This window comes from Ailuropoda melanoleuca, chromosome 18, assembly GCF_002007445.2.
Source record: "Ailuropoda melanoleuca isolate Jingjing chromosome 18, ASM200744v2, whole genome shotgun sequence".
NCBI classification, from domain to species: Eukaryota; Metazoa; Chordata; class Mammalia; order Carnivora; family Ursidae; genus Ailuropoda; species Ailuropoda melanoleuca.
In genome coordinates, this window is record NC_048235.1 from 12,900,573 (window position 1) to 12,914,103 (window position 13,531).

Here is a 13,531-nt window from a genome sequence, read left to right on the forward strand (position 1 = left end):
ATAATCACAGCATCATCCATAGTGGATGGTACCTGTTGACCTCTCATCTGCTTCCTGACCCAAGGAAATATGCCTTATTTCTCGTTAGCATGTATCAACTCTTAATGGTGTTCAAAGCAGTCAGTAACCAGAAAAAAAGGTGATAGGTTTTTTTCATCATCTTTTCCTGTTTAACTGAAAATTATCTTTGTGGGAGAAATCATGCCAAATTTTATTATTTGTATATTTTGTTTTCTTCAAAACCAATTCTAGATGAAGTATAATAATCATTGTTACTATTAAAATTGAGACTCTGTTGTAATAGAAATTAAAGGGTACCCTGTGTTATTAATAATAATTATTATTAGTCTAAGTTAGAAAACGCCAAGGAGATGAAACTCCTACAAAGTTCGGAGCTTGCCAGTGACGCCTCCGATAATAAATCCAGATGTTCTTTGCAGTCCTTGTAATATCCCTCAACAGTGAGCACTGACGATGGCCGCTCCCACCTTGAAACCATTTTATTCCTTTGGTTTCTGTAACAAGTGCGTGCCTACAGATTTCCACTGGAGTCGTTCTCTCAGTGACACCTTTCCCCACTCTCTCAGATCAAGCCCCTTATTAGATGCCTTTATAAAGGGATAGCACTGTTCTTTATTACACAACACTTCTGTTTGTAATCTTGCTTCTCAAGCTACTCTTTCTTTGTTTCCGTTGCAGGCTCACCTCCCTCTGATCATTCATTTCCTCAAGGCTATGTATGGGACCCTCTCTTCTTTTCAGGTCTGCCCCCTCCCTAGGTGATCTTCTGCACCCACACAGCATCAAGGATCCCTGACACAACCACCACGAACCACACGTCTGTACCTCCAGCTCTCTTCTCTGAGCTCCAGACCTGCCCAGTCGACATGTCTCAGAGTCAACTCAGAGCTGACGTCCCTCTGCTCCTATATCATTCCTCTTCCAGCTTCCCCAATTTAAGTGAAGACTCACCACCCACACAGTCCTGTCCACGAGAAACCAGGTGTCGTGCCTGTCACTGCTCAATCCCAAATCCAATTCATCACCAGGTCCTGGCAATTTTAATTCCTAAATATGTCCCCAATCATTCCATTTCTCACCATTTCTGTTACCCTGGTCTAAGCTATTCTCACCTCCTTCCTAGGTCCAACAATAACTTCCCGACTATTCCATCCCCTCGGAGTGCCACATTCCATTCTCCACGTAGCAGCCAGAGTGGTCTTGTCAACATGCAAGTATGACACTGCCACTTTCCTCCTTAAAGCCTTCCAGTGACTTCTTATTCCTCTCAGGATAGGAATAAGTTCTCCTGCTCAGCCCACAGAACCTGGCCTGGCCTTGGCTTCTGTCCATCTTATCCACGCCACATCTATCCTTCCTTCTCAATTTCTTGAGCCTGCTTCTTCTCCCATCCCTTCCACGCCTTAAGATTGCTGTTCCCTCAGGCCGGGTGCTTCTTCCCACTGACTCCCCAACTTACCCAAGGTGTTACTTCTTGTCATTCTGAGGAAACCAGATCCCTTATTAGATGATGTCATAATGCAATCTACTTTTCATTATTATACTTTAAACAAATGGATTTCTACATTTGTTTGGGCAAGTATAAGATTACTATCTGCCTCCTTTATGGGATGTTGAGTTCCCGGAGGGAGGGGGTTGGAGTGAGGAGAGCCTGTATCTGGTTTTGCTCATAGCTGCCTCCTAAGAGCTGATTTCAGGGCCTGGAGTCACGCCCTTTTAAGAGGTTTTATGAAGAAACAGATTTGCCATGACTTGTGAAGAACAGAAGTTCATCCCTGGATTTCTCTTTACGGCTTTCTAATTACTATCATGGTTGCTGCTGAGAAACTGTGCGCTCTTCTGGCCAAGATGCCAGCCTGCGAGAGGAGACTGCACGTGGCTGGACGGCTATGAAAACTTCCCAGCACTGGGGGAATTGCTCCCGCAGGCAGCGGTCCAGATAGGTAACATGTCCTCAGTTTCTCTGCAGCCAAGATCGTTGGCGCCTCGAAGTCCAGCAGAATGCTTTTGAAGATCACTTCTTTGAGACAACCTCCAACCGGAATTGGAATTCATCATCTTTTTCTTGCTGACACAGACAGAAACATCAGGGATGAAGACCTGACTAAAGTTCCTGACAAACAAAGGAAATGACTCAAGGTGAATTCAGCCCAAAGAGGCTTAGAGAATTTTGACCCGAGCCCATTCTAGCCAGACAAGATTAATTACAGGAGCTTGAGTTTCGCTTGGTACTTCGGTGATTTTTAACACACGTTTCTATCACATTAAAAAAAATCAATTAGATATAGATTAGGAGTTGGGAGTGCTATGTCAAAGACCGTTTGCCAATCCTCGTTGTTGTCGTTTCTTGTGTTACATGAACACAAAATTATGAGTCTTGTACGCATGGGTGTGTTTTTCTGCAAAGGGGACCCATAGTTTTGATAAGTTTCCTAAAGAGGTCCTGATTTACAAGCGTAGGAATCAACAAACTACATGGTAGGGCCTCTTTGGGTTCTAAAATCACATACATCTTAAAGTCTAATGCTAAATTGGTGATAATATTGGAAAGTTTAGAGAAACGCCAGGTCTCTTGCATTTGCAATGTCAAATATTTGTCTGAAAAAAAAATCAGTTTTTACTCAGGTATTTGGAGTCCTATTCATAGAGTCAAAGAACTGAGCCATATATAACGTTAACACACACATCTGTATAATTGATGCTGGGCCCCTAATTTTCCCTGTGCCTTAGTGTATGCAACCAAGTTCAGCCCAGCTGAAAGCTGTCAGGAAAGGGAAAGAGGCTGTGAACAATCGATAATTCGATCAATAGCCAATGAGTGTCTCCTTACTTATGCAGATGAAATATCCTTGCTCGGTAGGAAATCAGTTAGGCACTCACCCCTAAAGTCCCCCACCCAGCCCACCTCTGGAAAGTAGAGGAGGGAAGGCTAGGTAGACATGTGTCCTTTCCCACACAGAAGGTACCCTATTTATCTGAACACCTGCACAGGACAGGAAGAGGTCAGTAGAAGAGCCCAGACCCACACCCATCCAGGGCCACGTGAATGGTTGCTCCCCCATCCCCCTGAGTGCTTGGCTGTAGGGAGTTCACACTGCAAAATGCATGATAAAAGACACAGAACTCAGAGTCTTCAAACACTCCAGAGAATTTTAACCAGAGACTCCTAAAAAGTTGCTAATTTTTGTTCCTTTTCGGTATTTCAGGATTGCCACAAGAACAAAGTTTAAAACCGCTGCCCCGTGTGTGGCAGCGTGACTGTTCAAGGGGTTCAAACTGTTTCCACACAGTATCTGACTTATCCTCCCCTTTCCACTCATTTTTCCTCCTCCATCCTTCTCTGCTTTGGGTTGCTCTTACTATGAAGTGAATATCGGAGCCTCTTCCTCTTTCCCGTCAATAAAATTTCTTTGATCTCAAACCAGAGGGATGGGATGGGGGATAAAGTTAGTGAACGACACACACTCAGCTCTTATTCTTTGCAGAACACTGCTAGGCCCCAGCTGTGCAGTTCCTGGATGACCTCTTTGGGCTTCCCAAAGAAAGATCTGATTTAGGGCCTGGGATCCTTTCCTGTGGTACGCTTCTCCCTGCACATTTGGCACCACTGGGTGGGGTAACAGAGGGTCTGTTTACCATATTAAATTTCTCGAGACTTGAGGTGGGCTATTTTGGACTCTTCACCACTGATGAATTTTTCCGTCTGCTGCTTTATCTACCTGACAGGAAAACTTGAACTACTGCCATTTCTAAATTGCACTTCTAAATATTGACTTCACGGCGAGACTCAAAGTGTCATAACACAGCTCACTGGAGCAATGAAGATTTTCCAGGCCTCATCCAGAGGTCTGTACTATGTCCTATGGGAAGTGGAGAAGGAAGAGGAGGATTTGAGAAGAAAAATAAAATCAAGTCATGTTTAGAAGAAATGCCACTGCACTTCACTTAATCTTGCAGAGACAAATGAACACTCACTGGGCTGCTAGCTGTGCGGAGGGGCTGGAGGGGACCAAGGTGGAGGGAGAAAGGATAGCAGTGACCGTTAATCCCTCAGCTGTCAGCCAGTAAGAATGGAAGGTGCAAGAGCACTCCTGGCTCGGTTGGGGCAGGGCCTTCAGAGACACTTGGCTCTAGGAGAGCCTTCATTTGGGTATCCAGCCTAGAAGGACGGATGGTGTCTGAGAAACAGGAGACTGTTCATCCGATTTCTATCAAGACTTCAACACGGCCAGATCGTTAGCTAATCTTCATTTAGGTCGCTGAGGAAATCCTAGGAGACTTTCTTTTTCGCTTTTTCCTCCCAATAGTTAACACTATAAACTGATCATAAGGCATACTTGTCATATCACATTAGCTGTTAAACTGTGAATCAAAAGGAGCGATTGGACCTTTCTTGCCCTTAGGGAGCTGTTTTGGAGGAGAACATGATATTTTACATGCAAATTAACTTTGAGGGGTTTTTTTGGATACTCAGAGATATATAACTTCAAGTTGTTTATTATCCTGAAGGAGTCAGATCCTCCAGGATGAGATACAGAAAAACGCTCTGGAATGCTGCAGAGAGAGGTCTCAAGTATGGCAGCTGTCTCCCTTCAGGGCCACTCCCTGCCTTCATGCACACCGGCATCTACTGCTCTCTGAAAGGCCCCTGGCAGATCATGTGTAGAGGAGGCAGCACATGGGGAGCTGGGGAGAGATGATGGGGGATGTGCTCTCCAGCACATGAAAAGCTCAAGTGCCAAGACACAGGAAGTTAAATTAACAGCTACCATGGAAGATGGCCCTTACAGCACTGGGGCATCATGCATCTTGATGGTCCTTAGATTTGTCTAAGGTGGTCCCTAAGGCAGCGTGCCCAATCCGTTCCTTCTCCTAGGCCTATGCATGTGGGCCCTTGTATCTGTTGGCAATGATTTCTGAGAATGACCTCAAAGTGCATCTTTTGGCTTGAGACTTCATCACATTGGGCTGAACCATGAGCCTGGCTCCTCTAGCAAGTCTGATTAGCTTGGCTGGTGCACTGACTTCTTTTCTTAATCTCATGTCCAACTCTGAAAAGCTGAGTCTCCATTTAAGGTAATGAAGTCCCCTTAAAGCCTTCCCTTGCTTGAAAGCTTCTTCTCATGTCAGCTGAGGTAGCTGCTATGGGCTGAATCCCAGGTGTCTTCTGAAGAAACTCCAGCGCTCTCCCTGAAATTCTATTTGCCAGCAGAGCCAGCCATGTCTAATTGTTCTTATGCCCAGTATCCAATTTATGCAGCCTGCCCTGGCCTTCATGGGCTCACCTATGGATGCTAGTCTCTGCTCTGTGGCAGTTTTCCAGGCATTTACCCCAGCACGGCTGTGGGTCAGTTTTCCATGGTCTCCATCTGTCTGTGTTCTATGCTCCTCCAAGAGCTGGCACAGCCTCGAGTGCCCTGAGCAGCTCTCCACGTGACCACCTCCAACCAGCATCCTCCAAACTCCTGCTGAAGGCCCACGCCCTCAGTGTGGGCCATCTGTGATTCAGCGTCAGCCTACTCATCCTTCTCTCTGTTCTTCCCGTCCCCCTCCTACCACCGTCCCCCACAACCCACTGTGCTCTCACAATTTTATCAGGCTGCTGCTGCCCTCCAACCCAGGCCAGGGAGCTCCCCCAGCTGCTTCTCCCCATTAATCCCTTCATTTCTTCCAGGCCTCCTCTGACATCTTCTTCCATCATGGCAATCAGCAATATTACATCATTAAGAATTTGGAAAAAAGTGTCTATACCCATGTCCATCGGGAAGTCAAATTACCCACTTCCCTAAAGAAGGAATGCCACCAATGGGAAGGCAAATGTAAGTTGATTATTTAGTTATCACTGAATCCTCTCATCCTTAGTGCAAGATTTTTGACTGCCAAGACGAGAGTATTCTGAAGACTTCTCACAACAGCCAGGGTAGTTTGCATGATGACTTACCTCATTGCAGTAAGTAAAGTAATTTAGTTTCTCATTGATCTATGATGTACAGGAGGGATATTAATACAAAGAGACTTCATTTAATGCAGTACCAAAAGGTTGTAAGTGCTTTGAATCCTCTTTTCAACATTGCAGGGGAGCTAAAAATCTATAGAAACAGTTTGCCAAATTCTTTTGTAAAGCAGAGAAGCAACACATAACTTCTCTTTAGGATATCCAAAATTTTGCAGATGAAAAAAGCATGATCTACTACAACAATATCGCTGAACCAAGGAAATCAGGAAACAGCAGTGTGTCTGGTCTGATGTTAGAGAGCTCAAAGCAAAAGTTTAAAAAACATGCCCATATTTCTTGTAAAGATCCCATTTTCCAAACTCTGGCTTGGTCTTCAAACATGACAACTACATCATTTGTCTTCAGAGACTCCACGGTCTCTGAGATTTGGAAGGCTGGAGGGGACTGGGTGTCAACACACTCACCTGGCCAGTAGTACATGTAGACCTTCCTTTTGGCCTTGGTCAGAGTGACCCACAGAGGTTCTGATCCGTTCCACCAGAGAGGCATCAGGCTGTCTCTGTTGACACCAATGTCAAATGACTTGTTGGTGGTGGGGTCCCACATGTAGTTCCCAATCATCTGATGGACCTCACAATGGCGGCCTAAGTTAATGAGAACACAAGGCCATCAGTTTATTGTTCTGGTCTTTTTATATTTCATCTTTTTATAAAAGCCATTTTCTCTTTTATGTTTATAAAAGCCATTCATGCACAGTTAAGAAGTACAGAACAACACAAAGATTTACTTTTGATTTTTTTAAAATCATGGATGTTCCTTCTCTTAGATTGTACCACAAAGACAATCAAATGAGAAGTCTAGTAATTGAATGCGGATGGAGTCATTTTGTGTGAAGTTCATTTGCCAACCTATTTTAAGCTATACTAAGGACATTGTGTGCAAAATTTGACCCATTGTGCATGGCTCGAAATCTAAATATGAATCAATATGGAAATTGTAGGTTCCCACGGGGCTTGGATTAGCTCTTCACCCCAGAGCACCCCTTTGAAACCTCCTCCCACAGAGTCTAGATGCTGTGGAGTTTATTCCCTTGTTTTCCTGGATAAGAGGAGTTATCGCTTCAGCGCAGAACAATGATAGAATCTACGACATTTGGAACAGAATGGTGAGAAATAGATTCAACTTTGGAAAACAAAGCAAGTAAACAGCCCTCCAAATGGAGTGTTACATAGAAATGAGGATTGCTTCTGCTGGGCACAGCTTAGTCCCAGAAGGGAAGCCAGAAGTGAAAGACGCAAGCGCTTGGACTCTTTTGAAATGTTAGGCTTAAATTATTTATTTTGGAGCAATCTGCTACATCTTTAAAGTAAAAATAACACAAACATTGGCAAGCGCATCAAAAATTGCTGCAATTTTCGTGAGCGTCATTTGGCATCAAGATGAAACATGCTTCACTGAGCTCACTAACTATGCTTAATCAAAGTGGCTTTTTTTTTTTTTGCTTGTTTGCTGTTGTTCTTTCTCCTTGAGCACCTCTACCCCACCCCAACACACGCAACAAATTTATTTTTAAACAAAAACAAAGAGAAACCATAAAAATACATTTTTGAAAATTTGGAGGCCCAAAATATTACAAAGGAAAAACCTTTTATTTCATCACAGAAACCCAGGCCTTCTACAAATCACGTTTTGAATTTAAAGCCCAGAGTTCCAAACAAAATGGTTTTTACCCAAGGATGTAGAGTTAGTTTTTTGACCCTGACTAAAGCTCTCACATGTGGACTGATAAAATTAAAAAACAAAAAATTTTAAGCAATTTCTCCAATGGTTAAGGAACTGAGTTATAGTTATTCCTTCAGCTAACATATATTCAATGCTCCTATGGGCTCTACATTGCGATAGGCATAGAGATTCAAAATAATAAATGTGGTCCCCATCCTCAAGTGCCTTGTAACATAATACTCAATGGAGTTTCTTCCACATAAAAGAGACAGGTTTCCTTGGGCCAGGGCTTAGAAGGGGATCAGGTTGCCACCTTACCTTTTTTTTTTTTAACTCAAAATACTGCATCCTGTATCTAAAACATTTTTTATTATCCCACTAATGCTCACCCTTTTCACAAAGCAAGATAATCATGGTAATATTCATTGGGAAGTGTGTCCTTTTCAGTCTTCCCTGTAGATGTTCTCTAATGTCCTCCTAAAGGCAGAGGTATCTCATCTGGAGCTGGTGTCACAGACCCTGGGCAAGGAAGCAAAACTGGAAAGGGGTGTGGAAAGCATTACCAAAGTCAGTAAACCAAGAAGCTTCTAGATGAATCACAGGAAAGAGCTGGAAGGGCTAGGATAGTGGGGAGAGACACCAAGTGGGAGGGGTATAGGAATCTCTGCTTGTATCTGAAACTGTTTTGACTATTTTAGAAGAAATGCCTGAAACCCAAATCTAAGCAGGGGCCTCATGTGATTTGGTTTCCACAAGGTGCTACCTTCAGAGAAGGATGAAGCAACTGAAAATAATTTTTAAAGTACTTATAAATTGTATATCTTGGAAATCCCACAATATCATTTGATAAAATGTTTTTCTTCTTTTCAACACTCACACTCAACCGTCTAGACCCTTAAGGGTGCAAACTCTCTCACCCTCTTTTGTTCTCTAGCTAAAAAATTATAAGGAGCCTTCTGTGGATTGTAGAGCTGTCTTATGACTGGATTGTGGGAGGTATGTTTGTGTGTGTGTATGTGTGTGTGAGAGAGAGAGAGAGAACATTCTTCCAGAGAATTTCCATTAAATTAAATTCTCCATCTCTTACACACATTTTTTTGGAAATATCAATAGGGCCTCACATAGAACCAGGACCTATGTGTGCAGTTAGCACACAGTTCTGGCACATTTTAAAATTTCAAATGATGAAATCTTGTTTCCTAAGGTTTTCTGAGTCCCTTAGCTTTTTTCATGATGGATCTTCTCTCCTCCCCATTATGTAAGATGTAGTGTTAATCTTGATACTCCCTTTACACACCAATCGAATCCGTGGTGCCCACTGACTCAAGTGAGCTCTGATAACTTTAATTAGGGCATTCTTCAGGGAAGGATCTTTAAGACAAGGACCCCAAGGGTGGCTTTGGTTCCTGCTCCCATCTAGCACACCAGTTGGTCTAGGCTGGCCCGCAGTGGTTCATCCATGCTTAAGGAAACCCAGACATATGGAGATCAACACTTGTCCAAGCGCTGGAAGTGACATACTGGAGTGGAGAGATTCCTGCTCACTTCCGTGAGTGAGTGGTACCTAAGGAAGATCCTGGGACCAGTAGTTCTCTCTGTGTCAGTTAAAGGGTTTCCAAGCGTACACTGGAGCTCTTTCAGCAAGGCTTGGCTCGGACCCCTGTTTAGAAAGTAGGTTTTATTCTTTTGGTGAACTGGGGCCTTGAGTTAAAATGAGAGGGTGTATTCTTCAAAGGCTTAACCATAGATGCCATGCTAGTCCCCAGGGGCATCCCTTTGTTCTGGGAACCGTTGCTTTTCATGGAAGCCAGCAGGAGTATGTATGTTCCCCATCTCATGTCTGCTCTGAATCTTCTCTCCCAGATGAGCTGATTTCTTTCCATGAATATATTAAGGCTGGCAGTCTGTGCTTATAACAGTCTGAGTCCGCTCTTACTCAGGCTGGTTTCCTTACCTACCCTGTCTCTCTCTTGCTCTTTCATTTTTATTGCCTGGGCAAATGTGGTAGCTGTAAAAACAGAACAGAACAAAACAAAATGTACTGGCTTCTGCAGCCTACAAGCTCTCATCTCCATATTTCTGCCTGACCTATATCTATTTTTATACATCCGCAACTCTTCTTGATTTTCCTCTGGTTTGGGCTTTCCAAACAGTTTTGCTTTAAGTTTGATTATTTGGACCCTTTCCTCAAGACTTCAACAGGAACTTTCCTGACACGGACACAAACCACAAATCTCAGGTGGTTTTCAGGTATGGTGTAAAGAAGGTCTACTTCTATTCATCCCCTCCTCCAAATGACCGCCAGGTGGGGCTTTAAAACTTGTTCCAGAAGGTGTAGTACTCACTCTGAAAATGGGACAGCTCCCAGTACAAAAATTTCCAAACACAGTTGAATGTTTTTCTCTTTTTTCCTCCCATAGAGTTTATAAGCTTGTTAACACAAAATGTGGCAATGAACCTGGTACCTGAAGGACTTGTGGACTTTTCTTTTAAATGAGTTTCAGAGGCAGAATATAGTGATTCATCAGTTGCATATAACACCCAGTGCTCATTCCATCAAGCACCCTCCATAGGAGTTGTGGACCCTTGAAGCCCACCCACAGATGCCACTTCAGTTTAAGAGCTGCTGCACTTGCCTGGGAGCTGCTAGTGGCTACTCTGGCCAGTGGCAAGTGCAGGGGCTACTGCCTGCCTTTCGCAGAGCACGCTCATGGAATAGCTCCACACCTAGAACTACTGTATGAAAGCAGGAGGACAGGAAACCCTCATTGTTTTTACTCAAAGTCTTTGTCAAGTGTGTTCTGATGTGATGACCATCACCAGAAGTTTCTTATCAAATACCCATAATCCTCTGCATCTGTTACATGTTTCCAAACATCTCAGAAATGGCTGGTCTTCATGTCAAACAAGATGACTGCAGCTCTGTCCATTTTATCTATAACTGATGGACATCTATAAGGTTGCTGCTACTTAGTCTCCAGTCAGTCTTCATTTTTTTCTCATTATTTTCCAACAGTAAATGTTAATTCCTTTTATAGTTCCTTATTTCATAAATTCTTTTTTTTCATTCACTCAATGTGTATGTATCAGATGTTTACATGCTAGGCATTTAAAAATCACAAGCTATGATCCCTGTCTTTGAAGTGCTCATAGCTGGTAGGTTAAGGGAGGGCAGGTCTCGGAGGCAGACTGCACAGACATAAATCCAAGCTCTACTATTTACTATCTGCATGACCCTGGACAAGTAGCTTAGACTTAAAGCATCAATTTTCTCATCAGAGTAATAAGCATGATAATAATTATTGTGATATATACATATAGATATGCAGTTCTCCCTTTGCATGGTAGTGTAGGACCATAAAAATGACTGTGCACAAAAATAAAGAGAAATAAAACCAAGTACATCACTAAAGAAAGTCAACAAACCCTGAGAAAAGAGGGCAAGAGAGGAAAGGAACAGAGAAGAACTACAGGAACAACCATAAAACAAGTAACAAATGGTAATAAGTACATACCTATCAACAATTACTTTGAATATAAACATACTAAATGCTCCAATCAAAAGACATGGGGTGATAAAATGGATAAAAAAGCAAGACCCATTTACTTGCTGCCTAAAAGATACCCATTTCAGACCTAAAGACACATGCAGATTGAAAGTGAAAGTGATGGAAAAGCATTTATCATGCAAATAGAAGTGAAAAGAAAGCTGAGGTAGCAATACTTATATCAGACAAAATAGACTTTATTTTTTTATAATAATATTTTTTTATTATGTTAGTCACCATACAGTACATCCCTGGTTTTTGATGTAAAGTTCCATGATTCATTAGTTGCGTATAACACCCAGTGCACCATGCAATACATGCCCTCTTTACTACCCATCACCAGCCTATCCCATTCCACCCCCCCGCCCCGAAGCCCTCAGTTTGTTTCCCAGACAATTATCATATGGTTTCACTCATTTATGGAACATAAGAAGTAGGAAGATCGGTAGGAAAAGAAAGGGATAAAGAAAGGGGGGGGTAATCAGAAGGGGGAATGAAGCATGAGAGACTATGGACTCTGGGAGACAAAACAGATTTTAAAACAAAGACTATAACAAGAGACAAAGAAGGACACTATATAATCATAAAGGGAACACTCTAACAAGAAGGTATAACAATTGTAAATATTTATGCATCCAACATGGGAGCACCCAAATACATAAAGCAGCTAATAACAAACATAGAGAAAGTAATTGACAGTAATACAATAATAGTAAGGGACTTTAACACCCCACTTACATCAATAGATAGATCATCTAAACAGAAAATCAATAAGAAAACAGTGGCTTTGAGTGACATATTAGACCAGATGGACCTAACAGATATATTCAGAACATTTCATCCTAAAACAGAAGTATACACATTCTTTTCAAGCGCACATGGAACATTCTCCAGAACAGATCACATATTAGGCTACAAAATAAGTCTCAACAAATTGAAAAAGATCAAAGTCATACTATGCATCTTTTCCAACCACAGTGCTATGGAACTAGAAATCAACAACAAGAAAAAATATGGAAAGACCACAAATACATGGAAATTAAATAACATGCTACTAAACAATGAATGGGTCAACCAAGAAATCAAAAAAGAAATTAAAAAGAAATACATGGAGACAATTGAAAATGTAAATGCATGGTCCCAAATACTTGGGATGCAGCAAAAGCTGTTCTAAGAGAGAATTTTATAGCAATACAGGTCTGCCTTAAGAAGCAAGAAAAATCTCAAATAAACAACCTAATCTTAGACCTAAAGGAGTTAGAGAAAGAAGAACAAACAAAATCCAAAACCAGTAGAAGGAAGAAAATAATAAAGATTGCAGCAGAAATAGAGGAAATAGAAACTAAAAAGCCAATAGAATAGATCGATGAAACCAGAAGCTGGTTCTTTAAAAAGATCAACAAAATTGTGGCTCATCAAAAAAAGGGGGGGGCTCAAATAAACAAAATCAGAAATGAAAGAGGAGAAAGAAACCACACCACAGACATACAAAGGATTATAAGAGAATATCATGAAAAATTACATGCCAACAAAGTGGACAAACTAGAAGAAATGGATAAATTCCTAGAAACACATAACATCCCAAAACTGAATCAAGAAGTTGAACATTTGAACAGACAAATTACCAGCAATGAAATTGAATCGATATTCAAAAAACTCCCAACAAACAAAAGTCCTAGACCAGACAGCTTCACAGGTGAATTCTACCAAACATTTAAAGAAGAGTTAATAATACCTATTATTCTCAAACTAATCCAAAAAATAGAAGAGGAAGGAAAGCTTCTAAATTCATTCTATGAGGTCAGCATTACTCTGATACCAAAACCAAATAAAGACACTACAAAAAAGAGAACTACAGGCCAATATCTCTGATGAACATAGATGCAAAAATCCTCAACAAAATATTAGCAAACTGAATCCAACAATACATTAAAAAAATCATTCACCATTATCAAGTTGGATTTATTCCCAGGAAAGAAGGGTGGTCCAATATTTGCAAATCAATCAACATGATACATCACATTAATAAAAGAAAGGATAAGAACCATACGATCCTTTCTATAGATGCAGAAAAAGCATTTGACAAAGTACAACATCCATTCATGATAAAAACCCTCAACAAAGTAGGTTTGGAGGGAATATACCTCAACATAATAAAGGCCATATATGAAAAAGCCACAGCTAACATCACACTCAATGGTAAAACACTGAGAACTTTTCCCCTAAGGTCAGGAACAAGACAAAAACGTCCACTCTCATCACTTTATTCAACATAAAACTGGAA

The 13,531-nt window shown here is 41.5% G+C and overlaps 1 protein-coding gene across 1 annotated transcript in view; it reads right to left on the bottom strand.

Annotated features, from left to right (window-relative positions):
• The window catches only part of ENPP6 (ectonucleotide pyrophosphatase/phosphodiesterase 6), a 119,128-nt gene that overhangs the window by 61,755 nt on the left and 43,842 nt on the right, over positions 1-13,531 (bottom strand). The window contains exon 2 of the mRNA XM_002914025.4: positions 6,442-6,621. Coding sequence (XP_002914071.2) covers positions 6,442-6,621 — 180 coding nt within the window. The remainder of the gene's footprint in view (positions 1-6,441; positions 6,622-13,531) is intronic.